Genomic DNA, 18,342 nt, shown 5'->3' with positions numbered 1-18,342 from the left:
CTTGACGATTAATTGTCATTAATCGTCCTGAACATAATCTTTGTTCATATTATGAACAAAAATTCCATCTCTGTTTGGCTTTTAGGCTTTGAAGTTGCACAGGGCAGATATGACAAATAGCCTGAACACATAAAGAAATACTAAAATATTCAATGACTTTATACTTTCTAGAAAACCTTAATAGTGGAAATCTGCTACTTCCACTATTTTTGAAAAAGTTGGAAAATATACGAACGTGTGTGTGTGTGTGTGTGTGTGTGTTGTGGCAGGAGTACAAGCCCCCAGCCACGCGGCGTCTCCATGAGATCTTGGGGGTGGAGACAGGAGGGCCAGGGGGGAGGCGGGCAGGTGAAGCAGGCCACGCCCCCTGTGACTACCTGAAGTTCAAAGGTAAGTTGTCCATATAGCCGTTGTGTTAGTGACAGTGGCTTGCTGCCTGGGAATGGCCCATGTGATGCCTTGGAGCTTATGGATCTGCTATTTCCGTCATACGACACCGTTGTACGACGGACTATTAAGTTAAACACTTGAAGCCCATGATTGATTAATGGAGGGAACATTAGCCAAAAATGGCAGATCTACAAGCTCACAATGCGTTGCAGATCGGCTACCATTCATCGTTGGCGACGGGATTTCATGTTGCCCGGATGAATCGTCATAGTAACGGCGCTAGGATCGGTGTCAGCAATAGCATTGACCTAACGGCGTCTCGTTTGTGTGCCCAGACCTGATCCTGCGCATGCTGGACTACGACCCCAAGAGCCGCATCACGCCCTTCTACGCCCTGCAGCACAACTTCTTTAAAAAGACAACAGATGAAGGAACCAACACCAGTTCATCTACATCCACCTCTCCTGCCATGGACCACTCCCACTCCACCTCCACCACCAGCTCTGTGTCCAGCTCTGGTACATACGCACTATACTTTTTAACATGAACATATCCTAACATTTGTAGAAGAAAAAAAAACATTATTAACTTAATTATAGTTTGCCGTGCCGAGCCATGAGGCTCATAGGGCCTGTTTCTGTAGTGTGAGGCATAGGGCATTAACGAAAAAGTCGACAAGTCGACTCAGTCGACTTCATTACACACGTCGACTCCCACCAGAGAAAGTCGAAAGTTGAAAGTTGAACAAAAAATGAAAAAATATTCTATTGTGAAAATAGCAGATCTACATGCTCACAATGCGGAGGCGTTGTGAGCATGTAGATCGGCTATTTTCACAATTTCTGCCTCTATATATTTGACAATTTGGCCGATGTTTAATTTGTCATTTTAGGGGTATTAAAAAGTCCTTAAATTGGCACTTTAGAAATGTGCAGATACCTCTATACACTTAAAATTTATGTTGGTTTGTTTACTGTTGAGTGAGAAAACAATGTTTCACACTAGAATTGACAGAGTCAATTTTGACAAGTGTGCCTGCAGCGCGCTAAATGCGCGACCTCGTGCGGCGGTTCGGACCGTGAGACCGTCCGCCGAGTCGTCCGCGTTTCGTCGCGAGAGGGTCGGTCCCCTCGAAAAACGCGTTCTGGCACGAAACGGTTTCGTTTCGCGCGTTTGTGACGCCCCCTAGGGGTCGAAGTGGAAATGCTTTTGGGATCCGTTGAGTATGCCACCATGACCTATGGTTGAAATTCAGTGTTGACTCGACCTGTTGTTTGTGATTTATGGCTATTGTTTGCGAAACGTGCCCCTCCCGCTAAGTTTGGAAGCGCGTTACGAATGAACGGTACGGACTATCGAAATATCCTTTGACTATGTTTATCGCGTGGCTTCATAGATCATGTGTACCGGTTTTTAAGACATTTGAAGAAAATATGTAGGAAAAGGAGCAAAAAGTGTGTTTTGGAGAAAATTCAAGATGGCGGAAAATCTACCCATACGCAAATGGGCGTGGCCTATATGGGGACATGCGTCTCGACCCAAGGAATCCAGGGAAAAATAATTTCAATTTTCCGACCTACGGTTCAAGAGTTACAGGCCAAAACGTAAAGTGGGCCGTTATAGCGCCACCATGAGGCCAAATGACACAATTATTTTTTATTTAATCCTTGAAATCATTATGAACCTCCTCTCCGAGTCTTGAAACTGTAGCCCCTATGGTTTGCGAGAGAAAAATAATTGTATGCGATTCCCATTATAAGTCAATGGGGAAAATTAATTCACTAATAAATTAATATCAATTAAACTATAGAACCTTTCTCTTAGCAAGTTACTAGCACACCATTCCCGAGTAACCCGGTCGGTTTGACATATGGCGCGAGTGTGTGGCGCAAAAACTGTGGTCTGTGAAACGTGTCAAACTTTGGGGAAAAGCATGGACATACATACATACATACATAAATATGAGCGATTGCAATAAGTTGCCCATGCTATGCATAGGCACACTTAACTAGAATTGACAGAGTCAATTTTGACAAGTGTGCCTGCAGTGCAGCTCGCTAAATGCGCGACCTCGTGCGGCGGTTCGGACCGTGAGACCGTCCGCCGAGTCGTCTGCGTTTCGTTGTGAGAGGGTCGTTCCCCGTGAAAAAACGCGTTTTGGCCCGAAAGGGTTACGTTTCGCGCGCTTGTGACGCCCCCTACGGGTCGAAGTGGAAATGCTTTACGGGATACGTAGAGTATGCCACCCCCGACCTTTAAGTGAAATTCGGTGTTGACCCGACCTTTTGTTTGTTATTTATGGCTATTGTTTGCGAAACGGGCCCCTCCCGCTAACTTTGGAATCGCGTTACGGACGAACGGTAAGGACTATCGAAATATCCCTTGAATAGGTTCATCGGGTGGGTTCATAGATCATGTGTACCGCTTTTTGTGACATTTGAAGAAAATATGTGGGAAAAGGAGCAAAAAGTGTGTTTTGGAGAAAATTCAAAATGGCGGAAAATCTAGCCCTACGCAAATGGGCGGGGCCTATATGGGGAGATGCGTCATGACCCAAGGAATCCAGGGAAAAAAGAATTTTCATTTTCCGACCTACGGTTCAACAGTTACAGGCCAAAACGTAAACTGGGCTGTTATAGCGCCACCATGAGGCCAAATGACACTATTATTTATTATTTAATCCTTGAAATCATTATGAACCTCCTCTCCAAGTCTTGAAACTGTAGCCCCTATGGTTTGCGAGAGAAAAATAATTGAATGTGAGTTTTGCGATTCCCATTATAAGTCAATGGGGAAAATTAATTCACTAATAAATTCATATCAATTAAACTATAGTACCTTTCTCTTAGCAAGTTACTAGCACACGATTCCCGCGTAAGCCGGTCGATTTGACATATGGCGCGAGTGTGTGGTGCAAAAACTGTGGGAGGAGTAGCGTGCCAAACTTTGGGGAAATCCATGTGTGTATGTCTGTCTGGCTTAAGTATGAGTGATAACAATAAGTCTGCCCATGCTATGCATAGGCACACTTAACAAGGAATCCAGGGAAAAAAGAATTGTAATTCTGTGACCTACGGTTCAAGAGTTACGAGGCAAGCGGTCCGTTATAGCGCCACCATGTGGCCAAGTGGAAATGCTTTTTGGGATTCGTTGAGTATGCCACCCCCGAACTGTGGTTGAAATTCAGTGTTGAATGGACCTTTTGTTTGTGATTTATGGCTATTGTTTGCAAAACGGGCCCCTCCCGCTAACTTTGGAAGCACGTTACGAATGAACGGTATAGACTATCGAAATATCCTTTGACTATGTTTATCGCGTGGCTTCATAGATCACGTGTACCGGTTTTTAAGACATTTGAAGAAAATATGTAGGAAAAGGAGCAAAAAGTGTGTTTCGGAGAAAATTCAAGATGGCGGAAAATCTATCCTGGCGCAAATGGGCGTGGCCTATATGGGGAGATGCGTCTTGGCCCAAGGAATCCGGGGAAAAAATAAGTTTAATTTTCCGACCTACGGTTCAACAGTTACAGGCCAAAACGTACACTGGGCTGTTATAGCGCCACCATGAGGCCAAATGACGCTATTATTTTTTATTTATTCCTTGTAATCATTATGAACCTCCTCTCTGAGTCTTGAAACTGTAGCCCCTATGGTTTGCGAGAGAAAAATTATTGAATGCGATTCCCATTATAAGTCAATGGGGACAGGTAAGGGTTAATTAATCACCATGTGGCCAAGTGGAAATGCTTTTTGGGATTCGTTGAGTATGCCACCCCCGAACTGTGGTTGAAATTCAGTGTTGAATGGACCTTTTGTTTGTGATTTATGGCTATTGTTTGCAAAACGGGCCCCTCCCGCTAACTTTGGAAGCACGTTACGAATGAACGGTATAGACTATCGAAATATCCTTTGACTATGTTTATCGCGTGGCTTCATAGATCACGTGTACCGGTTTTTAAGACATTTGAAGAAAATATGTAGGAAAAGGAGCAAAAAGTGTGTTTCGGAGAAAATTCAAGATGGCGGAAAATCTATCCTGGCGCAAATGGGCGTGGCCTATATGGGGAGATGCGTCTTGGCCCAAGGAATCCGGGGAAAAAATAAGTTTAATTTTCCGACCTACGGTTCAACAGTTACAGGCCAAAACGTACACTGGGCTGTTATAGCGCCACCATGAGGCCAAATGACGCTATTATTTTTTATTTATTCCTTGTAATCATTATGAACCTCCTCTCTGAGTCTTGAAACTGTAGCCCCTATGGTTTGCGAGAGAAAAATTATTGAATGCGATTCCCATTATAAGTCAATGGGGACAGGTAAGGGTTAATTAATTTCTTAATAAATTCATATCAATTAAACTATAGAACCTTTCTCTTAGCAAGTTGATAGCACACGATTCCCGCGTAAGCCGGTCGATTTGACATATGGCGCGAGTGTGTGGTGCAAAAACTGTGGGAGGAGTAGCGTGCCAAACTTTGGGGAAATACATGTGTGTGTGTCTCCATGTCTGGCTTAAGTATGAGTGATAACAATAAGTCTGCCCATGCTATGCATAGGCACACTTAACTAGAATTGACAGAGTCAATTTTGACAAGTGTGCCTGCAGCGCGCTAAATGCGCGACCTCGTGCGGCGGTTCGGACCGTGAGACCGTCCGCCGAGTCGTCCGCGTTTCGTTGTGAGAGGGTCGGTCCCCTCGAAAAACGCGTTCTGGCACGAAACGGTTTCGTTTGGCGCGTTTGTGACGCCCCCTAGGGGTCGAAGTGGAAATGCTTTTGGGGATCCGTTGAGTATGCCACCCCCGACCTGTGGTTGAAATTCAGTGTTGACTCTTCCTATTGTTTGTGATTTATGGCTATTGTTTGCGAAACGTGCCCCTCCCGCTAAGTTTGGAAGCGCGTTACGAGCGAACGGTATGGACTATCGAAATATTCTTTGACTATGTTTATCGCGTGGCTTCATAGATCATGTGTACCGGTTTTTAAGACATTTGAAGAAAATATGTAGGAAAAGGAGCAAAAAGTGTGTTTTGGAGAAAATTCAAGATGGCGGAAAATCTACCCATACGCAAATGGGCGTGGCCTATATGGGGAGATGCGTCATGACCCAAGGAATCCAGGGAAAAAATAATTTTAATTTTCCGACCTACGGTTCAACAGTTACAGGCCAAAACGTAAACTGGGCTGTTATAGCGCCACCATGAGGCCAAATGACACAATTATTTTTTATTTAATCCTTGAAATCATTATGAACCTCCTCTCCGAGTCTTGAAACTGTAGCCCCTATGGTTTGCGAGAGAAAAATAATTGTATGCAATTCCCATTATAAGTCAATGGGGAAAATTAATTCACTAATAAATTAATATCAATTAAACTATAGAACCTTTCTCTTAGCAAGTTACTAGCACACCATTCCCGAGTAACCCGGTCGGTTTGACATATGGCGCGAGTGTGTGGTGCAAAAACTGTGGGAGGAGTAGCGTGCCAAACTTTTGGGGAATTGCATGGACAGACTTAAACTAGAATTGACAGAGTCAATTTTGACAAGTGTGCCTGCAGCGCGCTAAATGCGAGACCTCGTGCGGCGGTTCGGACCGTGAGACCGTCCGCCGAGTCGTCCGCGTTTCGTTGTGAGAGGGTCGGTCCCCTCGAAAAACGCGTTCTGGCACGAAACGGTTTCGTTTGGCGCGTTTGTGACGCCCCCTAGGGGTCGAAGTGGAAATGCTTTTGGGGATCCGTTGAGTATGCCACCCGCGACCTGTGGTTGAAATTTAGTGTCGACTCGACCTTTTGTTTGTGAGTTAGGGCAATTTTTTGTGAAACGTGCCCCTCCCGCTAACTTTGGAAGCGCGTTACGAACGAACAGTACGGACTATCGAAATATCCTTTGAATATCTTCATCGCGTGGCTTCATAGATCATGTGTACCGGTTTTTAAGACATTTGAAGAAAATATGTAGGAAAAGGAGCAAAAAGTGTGTTTTGGAGAAAATTCAAGATGGCGGAAAATCTATCCTGGCGCAAATGGGCGTGGCCTATATGGGGAGATGCGTCTTGACCCAAGGAATCCAGGGAAAAAATAATTTTAATTTTTCGACCTACAGTTCAACAGTTACAGGCCAAAACGTAAACTGGGGTGTTATAGCGCCACCATGAGGCCAAATGACACTATTATTTTTTATTTAATCCTTGAAATCATTTTGAACCTCCTCTCCAATTCTTGAAACTGTAGCCCCTATGGTTTGCGAGAGAAAAATACTTGAATGTGACTTTTTGCATTGTCCCATTATAAGTCGATGGGGAAAAATTAATTCACTAATAAATTAATATCAATTAAACTATAGAACCTTTCTCTTAGCAAGTTACTAGCACACCATTCCCGAGTAACCCGGTCGGTTTGACATATGGCGCGAGTGTGTGGCGCAAAAACTGTGGTCTGTGAAACGTGTCAAACTTTGGGGAAAAGCATGGACATACATACACTAGAATTGACACGGTCAATTTTGACAAGTGTGCCTGCAGTGCAGCTCCATAAATGCGCGACCTCGTGCGGCGGTTTTGACCGTGAGACCGTCCGCCGAGTCGTCTGCGTTTTGTTGTGAGAGGGTCGGTCCCCGTGAAAAACGCGTTCCGGCACGAAACGGTTACGTTTCGCGCGTTTGTGACGCCCCCTAGGGGTCGAAGTGGAAATGCTTTTGGGGATCTGTTGAGTATGCCACCCGCGACCTGTGGTTGAAATTCAGTGTTGACTCGACCTTTTGTTTGTGAGTTAGGGCAATTTTTTGCCAAACGGGCCCCTCCCGCTAACTTTGGAAGCGCGTTACGAACGAACGGTATGGACTATCGAAATATCCTTTGACTATGTTTATCGCATGGCTTCATAGATCATGTGTACCGGTTTTTAAGACATTTGAAGAAAATATGTGGGAAAAGGAGCAAAAAGTGTGTTTTGGAGAAAATTCAAGATGGCGGAAAATCTATCCTGGCGCAAATGGGCGTGGCCTATATCGGGAGATGCGTCTTGACCCAAGGAATCCAGGGAAAAAATAATTTAAATTTTCCGACCTACGGTTCAACAGTTACAGGCCAAAACGTAAACTGGGCTGTTATAGCGCCACCATGAGGCCAAATGACACTATTATTTTTTATTAAATCCTTGAAATCATTATGAACCTCCTCTCCAAGTCTTGAAACTGTAGCCCCTATGGTTTGCGAGAGAAAAATAATGGAATGCGATTCCCATTATAAGTCAATGGGGAAAATTAATTCACTAATAAATTAATATCAATTAAACTATAGAACCTTTCTCTTAGCAACTTACTAGCACACGATTCCCGCGTAAGCCGGTCGATTTGACATATGGCGCGAGTGTGTGGTGCAAAAACTGTGGGAGGAGTAGCGTGCCAAACTTTGGGAGAGTGCGCTTGTAAATTCAACACTAGAATTGACAGAGTCAATTTTGACAAGTGTGCCTGCAGTGCAGCTCCATAAATGCGCGACCTCGTGCAGCGGTTCGGACCGCGAGACCGTCCGCCGAGTCGTCCGCGTTTCGTTGTGAGAGGGTCGGTCCCCGTGAAAAACGCGTTCCGGCACGAAACGGTTACGTTTCGCGCGTTTGTGACGCCCCCTAGGGGTCGAAGTGGAAATGCTTTTGGGGATCCGTTGAGTATGCCACCCCCGACCTGTGGTTGAAATTCGGTGTTGACTCGACCTATTGTTTGTGATTTATGGCTATTGTTTGCGAAACGTGCCCCTCCCGCTAAGTTTGGAAGCGCGTTACGAACGAACGGTACGGACTATCGAAATATCCTTTGACTATGTTTATCGCGTGGCTTCATAGATCAAGTGTACCGGTTTTTAAGACATTTGAAGAAAATATGTAGGAAAAGGAGCAAAAAGTGTGTTTTGGAGAAAATTCAAGATGGCGGAAAATCTATCCCTACGCAAATGGGCGTGGCCTATATCGAGAGATGCGTCTTGACCCAAGGAATCCAGGGAAAAAATAATTTTAATTTTCCGATCTACGGTTCAAGAGTTACGGGGCAAAACGTAAAGTGGGCCGTTATAGCGCCACCATGAGGATGAGTGATGTAATTATTTTTTGATTTATTCTTAAAATCATTATGAATCTCCTCTGCAAGGTTTGAAACTGTAGCCCCTATGCTTTGCGAAAGAAAAATACTTGAATGTGAATTTCTGCTTTCTCCCATTATAAGTCAATGGGGACAATTACGTTTTGCGCGTTTGTGACGCCCCCTACGGGTCGAATTGGAAACGCTTTTGGGGATTCCTTGAGTAAGCCACCCGCAGCCTGTGGTTGAAATTCATTGCTGACTCAACGTTTTGTTTGTGATTTATGGCTATTATTTGCAAAACGGGCCCCTCCCGCTAACTCTGGAAGCCCGTTACGAACGAATGGTATGGACTATAGACATATCCCTTGACTATGTTCATTGCATGGGTTAGTAGATCATGTGTACCCATTTTTGTGACATTTGAAGAAAATATGTAGGAAAAAATGCAAAAAGTGTGTTTTGGAGAAAATTTGAAATGGTGAAAAATCTTCCCATGTGCAAATTGGCGTGTCCTATATGGAGAGATGCGTCGTGACCCAAGGAATCCAGGGAAAAAAGAATTTTAATTCTCCGACCTATGGTTCAAGAGTTACGAGGCAAGTGGTCCGTTATAGCGCCACCATGTGGCCAATTGGAAATGCTTTTGGGGATCGTTGAGTATGCCACCCCCGACCTGTGGTTGAAATTCAGTGTTGACTGGACCTTTTGTTTGTGATTTATGGCTATTGTTTGCAAAACGGGCCCCTCCCGCTAACTTTGGAAGCGCGTTACGAACGAACGTAATGGACTATCGCAATATCCCTTGAGTATGTTCATTGCATGGGTTCATAGATCATGTGTACCGTTTTTTGTGCAATTTGAAGAAAATATGTAGGAAAAGGAGCAAAAAGTGTGTTTTGGAGAAAATTCAAGATGGCGGAAAATCTATCCTGGCGCAAATGGGCGTGGCCTATATGGGGAGATGCGTCTTGACCCAAGGAATCCAGGGAAAAAAGAATTTTAATTTTCCGACCTACGGTTCAACAGTTACAGGCCAAAAGGTAAAGTGGGCTGTTATAGCGCCACCATGAGGCCAAACGACACTATTATTTTTTATTTAATCCTTGAAATCATTATGAACCTCCTCTCCAAGTCTTGAAACTGTAGCCCCTATGGTTTGCGAGCGAAAAATAATTGAATGTGAGTTTTGGCAATTCCCATTATAAGTCAATGGGGGAAATTAATTCACTAATAAATTCATATCAATTAAACTATAGAACCTTTCTCTTAGCAAGTTACTAGCACACCATTCCCGAGTAAGCCGGTCGATTTGACATATGGCGCGAGTGTGTGGTGCGAAAACTGTGGGAGGAGTAGCGTGCCAAACTTTGGGGAAAAGCATGGACATACATACATACATACATAAATATGAGCGATTGCAATAAGTTGCCAATGCTATGCATAGGCACACTTAACTAGAATTGACAGAGTCAATTTTGACAAGTGTGCCTGCAGCGCGCTAAATGCGCGACCTCGTGCAGCGGTTCGGACCGTGAGACCGTCCGCCGAGTCGTCTGCGTTTCGTCGTGAGAGGGTCGGTCCCCGTGAAAAACGCGTTCTGGCACGAAACGGTTTCGTTTGGCGCGTTTGTGACGCCCCCTAGGGGTCGAAGTGGAAATGCTTTTGGGGATCCGTTGAGTATGCCACCCCCGACCTGTGGTTGAAATTCAGTGTTGACTCGACCTATTGTTTGTGATTTATGGCTATCGTTTGCGAAACGGGCCCCTCCCTTTAACTTTGGAAGCGCGTTACGAACGAACGGTATGGACTATCGAAATATCCTTTGACTATGTTTATCGCATGGCTTCATAGATCATGTGTACCGGTTTTTAAGACATTTGAAGAAAATATGTAGGAAAAGAAGCAAAAAGTGTGTTTTGGAGAAAATTCAAGATGGCGGAAAATCTATCCCTACGCAAATGGGCGTGCCCTATATGGGGAGATGCGTCTTGACCCAAGGAATACAGGGAAAAAATAATTTTCATTTTCCGATCTACGGTTCAAGAGTTACGGGGCAAAACGTAAAGTGAGCTGTTATAGCGCCACCATGAGGATGAGTGATGTAATTATTTTTCGATTTATTCTTAAAATCATTATGAATCTCCTCTCCGAGGTTTGAAACTGTAGCCCCTATGGTTTGCGAGAGAAAAATACTTGAATGTGACTTTTTGCATTGTCCCATTATAAGTCAATGGGGAAAAATTAATTCACTAATAAATTAATATCAATTAAACTATAGAACCTTTCTCTTAGCAAGTTACTAGCACACGATTCCCGAGTAAGCCGGTCGTTTTGACATATGGCGCAAGTGTGTGGTGCAAAAACTGTGGGAGGAGTAGCGTGGCGAAGTTTAGAGAGTGCGCTTGTAAAGTCAATACTAGAATTGACAGAGTCAATTTTGACAAGTGTGCCTGCAGTGCAGCTCGCTAAATGCGCGACCTCGTGCAGCGGTTTGGACCGTGAGATCATCCGCCAAGTCGTCTGCGTTTCTGTTTGAGAGGGTCGTTCCCTCTGAAAAACGTGTTTTGGCACGAAACGGTTACGTTTTGCGCGTTTGTGACGCCCCCTACGGGTCAAATTGGAAATGCTTTTGGGGATTCGTTGAGTAAGCCACCCGCAACCTATGGTAGAAATTCAGTGTTGACTCGACGTTTTGTTTGTGATTTCTGGCTATTGTTTGCAAAACGGGCCCCGCCCGCTAACTTTGCAAGCCCGTTACGAACAAACGGTATGGACTATCAAAATATCCCTTGACTATGTTCATTGCATGGGTTCATAGATCATGTGTACCCATTTTCGTGACATGTGAAGAAAATATGTAGGAAAAGGAGCAAAAAGTGTGTTTTGGAGAAAATTCAAAATGGTGAAAAATCTCGCAGTGTTCGAATTTGCGTGGCCTATATGGAGAGATGCGTCGTGATCCAAGGAATCCAGGGAAAAAATAATTTTAATTCTCCGACCTACGGTTCAAGAGTTACGAGGCAAGTGGTCCGTTATAGCGCCACCATGTGGCCAAGTGAAATGCTTTTGGGGATTCGTTGAGTTTGCCACCCCCGACCTGTGGTTGAAATTCAGTGTTGACTGGACCTTTTGTTTGTGATTTATGGCTATTGTTTGCCAAACAAGCCCATCCCGCTAACTTTAGAAGCGCGTTACGAACGAACGGTACGGACGATCAAAATATCCCTTGAGTATGTTCATTGCATGGCTTCATAGGTCAGGTATACCACTTTTCGTGACATTTGAAGAAAAAATTTAGGAAAATGAGCAAAAAGTGTGTTTTGGAGAAAATTCAAGATGGCGGAAAATCTATCCTGGCGCAAATGGGCGTGGCCTATATGGCGAGATGCGTCATGACCCAAGGAATCCAGGGAAAAAAGAATTTTAATTTTCCGATCTACGGTTCAAGAGTTACAGGCCAAAACGTAAAGTGGGCTGTTACAGCGCCACCATGAGGCCAAATGACACTATTATTTTTTATTTAATCCTTGAAATCATTATGAACCTCCTCTCCAAGTCTTGAAACTCTAGCCCCTATGGTTTGCGAGAGACAAATAATTGAATTTGAGTTTTTGCCATTCCCATTATAAGTCAATGGGGGGAAATTAATTCACTAATAAATTAATATCAATTAAACTATAGAACCTTTCTCTTAGCAAGTTACTAGCACACGATTCCCGAGTAAGCCGGTCGATTTCACATATGGCGCGAGTGTGTGGTGCGAAAACTGTGGGAGGAGTAGCGTGTCAAACTTTGGGGAAAACCATGGACATAAGTAAGTAAATAAATACTAGAATTGACAGAGTCAATTTTGACAAGTGTGCCTGCAGCGCGCTAAACGCGCGACCTCGTGCGGCGGTTCGGACGGTGAGACCGTCCGCCGAGTCGTCTGCGTTTCGTTGCGAGAGGGTCGGTCCCCGTGAAAAACGCGTTCTGGCACGAAACGGTTACGTTTCGCGCGTTTGTGACGCCCCCTAGGGGTCGAAGTGGAAATGCTTTTGGGGATCCGTTGAGTATGCCACCCCCGACCTGTGGTTGAAATTCGGTGTTGACTCGACCTATTGTTTGTGATTTATGGCTATTGTTTGCGAAACGTGCCCCTCCTGCTAAGTTTGGAAGCGCATTACGAACGAACGGTATGGACTATCGAAATATCCTTTGACTATGTTTATCGCGTGGCTTCATAGATCAAGTGTACCGGTTTTTAAGACATTTGAAGAAAATATGTAGGAAAAGGAGCAAAAAGTGTGTTTTGGAGAAAATTCAAGATGGCGGAAAATCTATCCATACGCAAATGGGCGTGGCCTATATGGGGAGATGCGTCATGACCCAAGGAATCCAGGGAAAAAATAATTTTCATTTTCCGACCTACGGTTCAAGAGTTACGGGGCAAAACGTAAAGTTGGCCGTTATAGCGCCACCATGAGGCCGAGTGATGTCATTATTTTTTGATTAATTCTTACAATCATTATGAACCTCCTCTCCAAGTCTTGAAACTGTAGCCCCTATGGTTTGCGAGAGAAAAATAATTGAATGCGATTCCCATTATAAGTCAATGGGGAAAATTAATTCACTAATAAATTAATATCAATTAAACTATAGAACCTTTCTCTTAGCAACTTGATAGCACACCATTCCCGAGTAAGCCGGTCGATTTGACATATGGCGCGAGTGTGTGGTGCAAAAACTGTGGGAGGAGTAGCGTGCCAAACTTTGGGGAAAAGTATGGACAGACTTAAGTAAGTAAATATGAGCGATAACAATAAGTCTGCCCATGCTATGCATAGGCACACTTAACTAGAATTGACATGGTCAATTTTGACAAGTGTGCCTGCAGCGCGCTAAATGCGCGACCTCGTGCGGCGGTTCGGACCGTGAGACCGTCCGCCGAGTCGTCCGCGTTTCGTCGTGAGAGGGTCGGTCCCCGTGAAAAACGCGTTCTGGCACGAAACGGTTACGTTTCGCGCGTTTGTGACGCCCCCTAGGGGTCGAAGTGGAAATGCTTTTGGGGAATCGTTGAGTATGCCGCCCGCGACCTGTGGTTGAAATTCAGTGTTGACTCGACCTATTGTTTGTGATTTATGGCTATCGTTTGCGAAACGGGCCCCTCCCGCTAACTTTGGAAGCGCGTTACGAACGAACGGTACGGACTATCGAAATATCCTTTGACTATGTTTATCGCGTGGCTTCATAGATCATGTGTACCGGTTTTTAAGACATTTGAAGAAAATATGTAGGAAAAGGAGCAAAAAGTGTGTTTCGGAGAAAATTCAAGATGGCGGAAAATCTACCCATACGCAAATGGGCGTGGCCTATATGGGGAGATGCGTCTTGACCCAAGGAATCCAGGGAAAAAATACTTTTAATTTTCCGACCTACGGTTCAACAGTTACAGGCCAAAACGTAAACTGGGCTGTTATAGCGCCACCATGAGGTCAAATGACACTATTATTTTGTATTTAATCCTTGAAATCATTATGAACCTCCTCTCCAAGTCTTGAAACTGTAGCCCCTATGGTTTGCGAGAGAAAAATAATTGAATGTGAGTTTGAACACACATACTGTATATAGATGAGTGAGGCAGCAGCAGCAGCAGCACTTCCTGGTGTGTCAGGTGAGTGAGTGGGGGAGAATTTCTTGGCTACAGCGCCGTCTATGGATGGGGACCTACAGATAGGTTCTGTCGGCTTCCAGCCTACCGCACTTCCAGGGGGTGGGGGTGGGCAGCGGCCTTCGGCCGCTGCCTGAGCACGCAAGTCCGGCTTGGTGCCGTCCCCCCACCTCGGCGCCTGACTCTGGCTGGAGCTTTACAAAAAAAAAAAACAAAAAAAAAGCCAGCTGCTGGGCTGACCTGCGCAGCGTGCGTGCGTGCCTGCGTGCGTGCGTGCGTTCGTTCAGTGCAATGTGAATGCATGTGACTAGGAAGATAGATAGATAGATAGATACGTAATAAACATGATTTGGTACAAGCTCAACTAAAAGGAGATCCTAGTAATGTTTTTGGCTTATTTCCACAGGGAAGTCATTCACGAATGAACGAATTATTGATATAGGACTGTCATAGGTATACAGTGTCATTGACAGTACAGTCACTGGTACAAGCTCAACTAAAAGGAGATCCTAGTAATGTTTATGGCTTATTTCCACAGGGAAGTCATTCACGAATGAACTAATTATTGATATAGGACTGTCATAGGTATACAGTGTCATTGACAGTAGAGTCACTGGTACAAGCTCAACTAAAAGGTGATCCTAGAAAAGACTAAGTCAGGGGGAAACAATTTAAAAAATAAAACAATAAAAAACAGCCGATCTACAAGGCTGCATGTGGGCTTGTGGATCAGGGACCCCCAGATGTAAAAAATGACCACATGTGCTCACACGTCACACGTCACACTTGTCCCCTGCTCATATCTCCCCAACCATTGACCCGATCCATGCCAGATTTTACACACACACTCCTTGCCTGCCAAACTACAACGTCCAAGGACCCCCGGAGCCCCAGGGACCCCCAGGTCCCTGGGGGACCCCCAGATGTAACACATGACCAAATGTGCAAAAATGACCAAATGAACACCCCAACGGGGCTGCTCACGGCCATTTCCCGGGGACCACCCACTGCTGGTGCTCCAGAACGGATGCAAAAGTGGTGGCGCCCCCAGTGGAGGACCCCCTGCCACTGCAGCGCACATAAAATGCCGTAACTCGGCCTAGCAGCGTCCGGGAGAGCCGGGGCCGGTTTTGTACAGTAAAATGTTACAAAGATGTTATCAGAGGTACAGTAGGACGTTCTTAGGGGATTGCCGTTGTAATAGTGAACAGAACTATTATGGTGTTTTTTCAGTTAAATCTCAAAGTCCAGAGATTTTGACTAAGTCACATGTTTTTGTAGTGACTTTAAAGCTATATTACTCCACCTTCTAAATAATGTGTTTTTGTAGTGACTTTAAAGCTATATTACTCCACTTTTGTACAGTAAAATCTTACAAAGATGTTATCAGAGGTAGAGTAAAACATTCTTAATGGATTCCCATTGTAATATTGAACAGAACTATTATGGTGTTTTTTGAGTTAAAGCTCAAAGTCCAGAGATTTTGTCTAAGTAATATGTTTATGTTTCGCGCGTTTGTGACGCCCCCTAGGGGTCGAAGTGGAAATGCTTTTGGGGATTCCTTGAATATGCCACCCCCGACCTGTGGTTGAAATTCAGTGTTGACTCGACCTATTGTTTGTGATTTCTGGCTATTGTTTGCGAAACGGGCCCCTCCCGCTAACTTTGGAAGCGCGTTACGAACGAACGGTACAAACTATCGAAATATCCTTTGACTATGTTTATCGCATGGCTTCATAGATCATGTTTACCGGTTTTTAAGACATTTGAAGAAAATATGTAGGAAAAGGAGCAAAAAGTGTGTTTTGGAGAAAATTCAAGATGGCGGAAAATCTATCCCTACGCAAATGGGCGTGGCCTATATGGGGAGATGCGTCTTGACCCAAGGAATCCAGGGAAAAAGGAATTTTCATTATCCGATCTACGGTTCAAGAGTTACGGCGCAAAACGTAAAGTGAGCCGTTATAGCGCCACCATGAGGATGAGTGGTGTAATTATTTTTCGATTTATTCTTAAAATCATTATGAATCTCCTCTCCGAGGTTTGAAACTGTAGCCCCTATGGTTTGCGAGAGAAAAATACTTGAATGTGACTTTTTGCATTGTCCCATTATAAGTCAATGGGGAAAAATTAATTCACTAATAAATTAATATCAATTAAACTATAGAACCTTTCTCTTAGCAAGTTACTAGCACACGATTCCCGAGTAAGCCGGTCGTTTTGACATATGGCGCGAGTGTGTGGTGCAAAAACTGTGGGAGGAGTAGCGTGCCGAAGTTTAGAGAGTGCGCTTGTAAAGTCAATACTAGAATTGACAGAGTCAATTTTGACAAGTGTGCCTGCAGCGCGCTAGATGCGCGAGCTCGTGCGGCGGTTCGGACCGTGAGACCGTCTGCCGAGTCGTCCGCGTTTCGTCGTGAGAGGGTCGGTCCCCGTGAAAAACGCGTTTTGGCACGAAACGGTAACGTTTCGCGCGTTTGTGACGCCCCCTAGGGGTCGAAGTGGAAATGCTTTTGGGGATCCGTTGAGTATGCCACCCCCGACCTGTGGTTGAAATTCAGTGTTGACTCGACCTATTGTTTGTGATTTATGGCTATCGTTTGCGAAACGTGGCCCTCCCGCTAACTTTGGAAGCGCGTTACGAACGAACGGTATGGACTATCGAAATATCCTTTGACTATGTTTATCGCGTGGCTGCATAGATCATGTGTACCGGTTTTTAAGACATTTGAAGAAAATATGTGGGAAAAGGAGCAAAAAGTGTGTTTTGGAGAAAATTCAAGATGGCGGAAAATCTACCCATACGCAAATGGGCGTGGCATATATGGGGAGATGCGTCTTGACCCAAGGAATCCAGGGAAAAAACAATTTTCATTTTCCGATCTACGGTTCAAGAGTTACGGGGCAAAACGTAAAGTGAGCCGTTATAGCGCCACCATGAGGATGAGTGGTGTAATTATTTTTTGATTTATTCTTAAAATCATTATGAATCTCCTCTCCGAGGTTTGAAACTGTAGCCCCTATGGTTTGCGAGAGAAAAATACTTGAATGTGACTTTTTGCATTGTCCCATTATAAGTCAATGGGGAAAAATTAATTCACTAATAAATTAATATCAATTAAACTATAGAACCTTTCTCTTAGCAAGTTACTAGCACACGATTCCCGAGTAAGCCGGTCGTTTTGACATATGGCGCGAGTGTGTGGTGCAAAAACTGTGGGAGGAGTAGCGTGCCGAAGTTTAGAGAGTGCGCTTGTAAAGTCAATACTAGAATTGACATGGTCAATTTTGACAAGTGTGCCTGCAGTGCAGCTCGCTAAACGCGCGACCTCGTGCGGCGGTTCGGACCGCGAGGCCGTCCGCCGAGGCGTCCGCGTTTCGTTGTGAGAGGGTCGGTCCCCGTGAAAAACGCGTTCTGGCATGAAACGGTTACGTTTCGCGCGTTTGTGATGCCCCCTAGGGGTCGAAGTGGAAATGCTTTTGGGGATTCGTTGAGTATGCCACCCCCGACCTGTGGTTGAAATTCATTGTTGACTCGACCTATTGTTTGTGATTTATGGCTATCGTTTGCGAAACGTGCCCCTCCCGCTAACTTTGGAAGCGCGTTACGAACGAACGGTATGGACTATCGAAATATCCTTTGACTATGCTTATCGCGTGGCTTCATAGATCATGTGTACCGGTTTTTAAGACATTTGAAGAAAATATGTAGGAAAAGGAGCAAAAAGTGTGTTTTGGAGAAAATTCAAGATGGCGGAAAATCTATCCCTACGCAAATGGGCGGGGCCTATATCGGGAGATGCGTCTTGACCCAAGGAATCCAGGGAAAAAATAATTTTAATTTTCCGACCTACGGTTCAACAGTTACAGGGCAAAACGTAAACTGGGCTGTTATAGCGCCACCGTGAGGCCAAGTGACACTATTATTTTTTATTTAATCCTTGAAATCATTATGAACCTCCTCTCCGAGGTTTGAAACTGTAGCCCCTATGGTTTAAGAGAGAAAAATACTTGAATGTGACTTTTTGCATTGTCCCATTATAAGTCAATGGGGAAAATGAAGCGTAGTTTTTTGCCAATTACGTCGCCATGGTAACGCGGATCGGAAAGAAAGTTACTAGCACACCATTCCCGGCCGAGCCGCACGTTTTGATGTATATATTGCGCGGGTGGCGTAAATGGTGCGGCACTAGTAGCGTGCCGAAGTTTTGAGAGTGCGCTTGTAAATTCA

At 44.6% G+C, this 18,342-nt stretch overlaps 1 protein-coding gene across 2 annotated transcripts in view; it reads left to right on the top strand.

Annotated features, from left to right (window-relative positions):
• The window catches only part of dyrk1b (dual-specificity tyrosine-(Y)-phosphorylation regulated kinase 1B), a 167,120-nt gene that overhangs the window by 86,669 nt on the left and 62,109 nt on the right, over positions 1–18,342 (top strand). For both annotated transcript variants that reach the window (XM_080747110.1, XM_080747109.1), the window contains exons 10-11: positions 270–390; positions 726–908. In XM_080747110.1, coding sequence (XP_080603236.1) covers positions 270–390; positions 726–908 — 304 coding nt within the window. The remainder of the gene's footprint in view (positions 1–269; positions 391–725; positions 909–18,342) is intronic.

This window comes from Nannobrachium achirus (genome assembly GCF_963921795.1).
Source record: "Nannobrachium achirus genome assembly, chromosome: 2".
Taxonomy (NCBI): domain Eukaryota; kingdom Metazoa; phylum Chordata; class Actinopteri; order Myctophiformes; family Myctophidae; genus Nannobrachium; species Nannobrachium achirus.
This window is presented reverse-complemented; position numbering and strand designations above follow the sequence as displayed.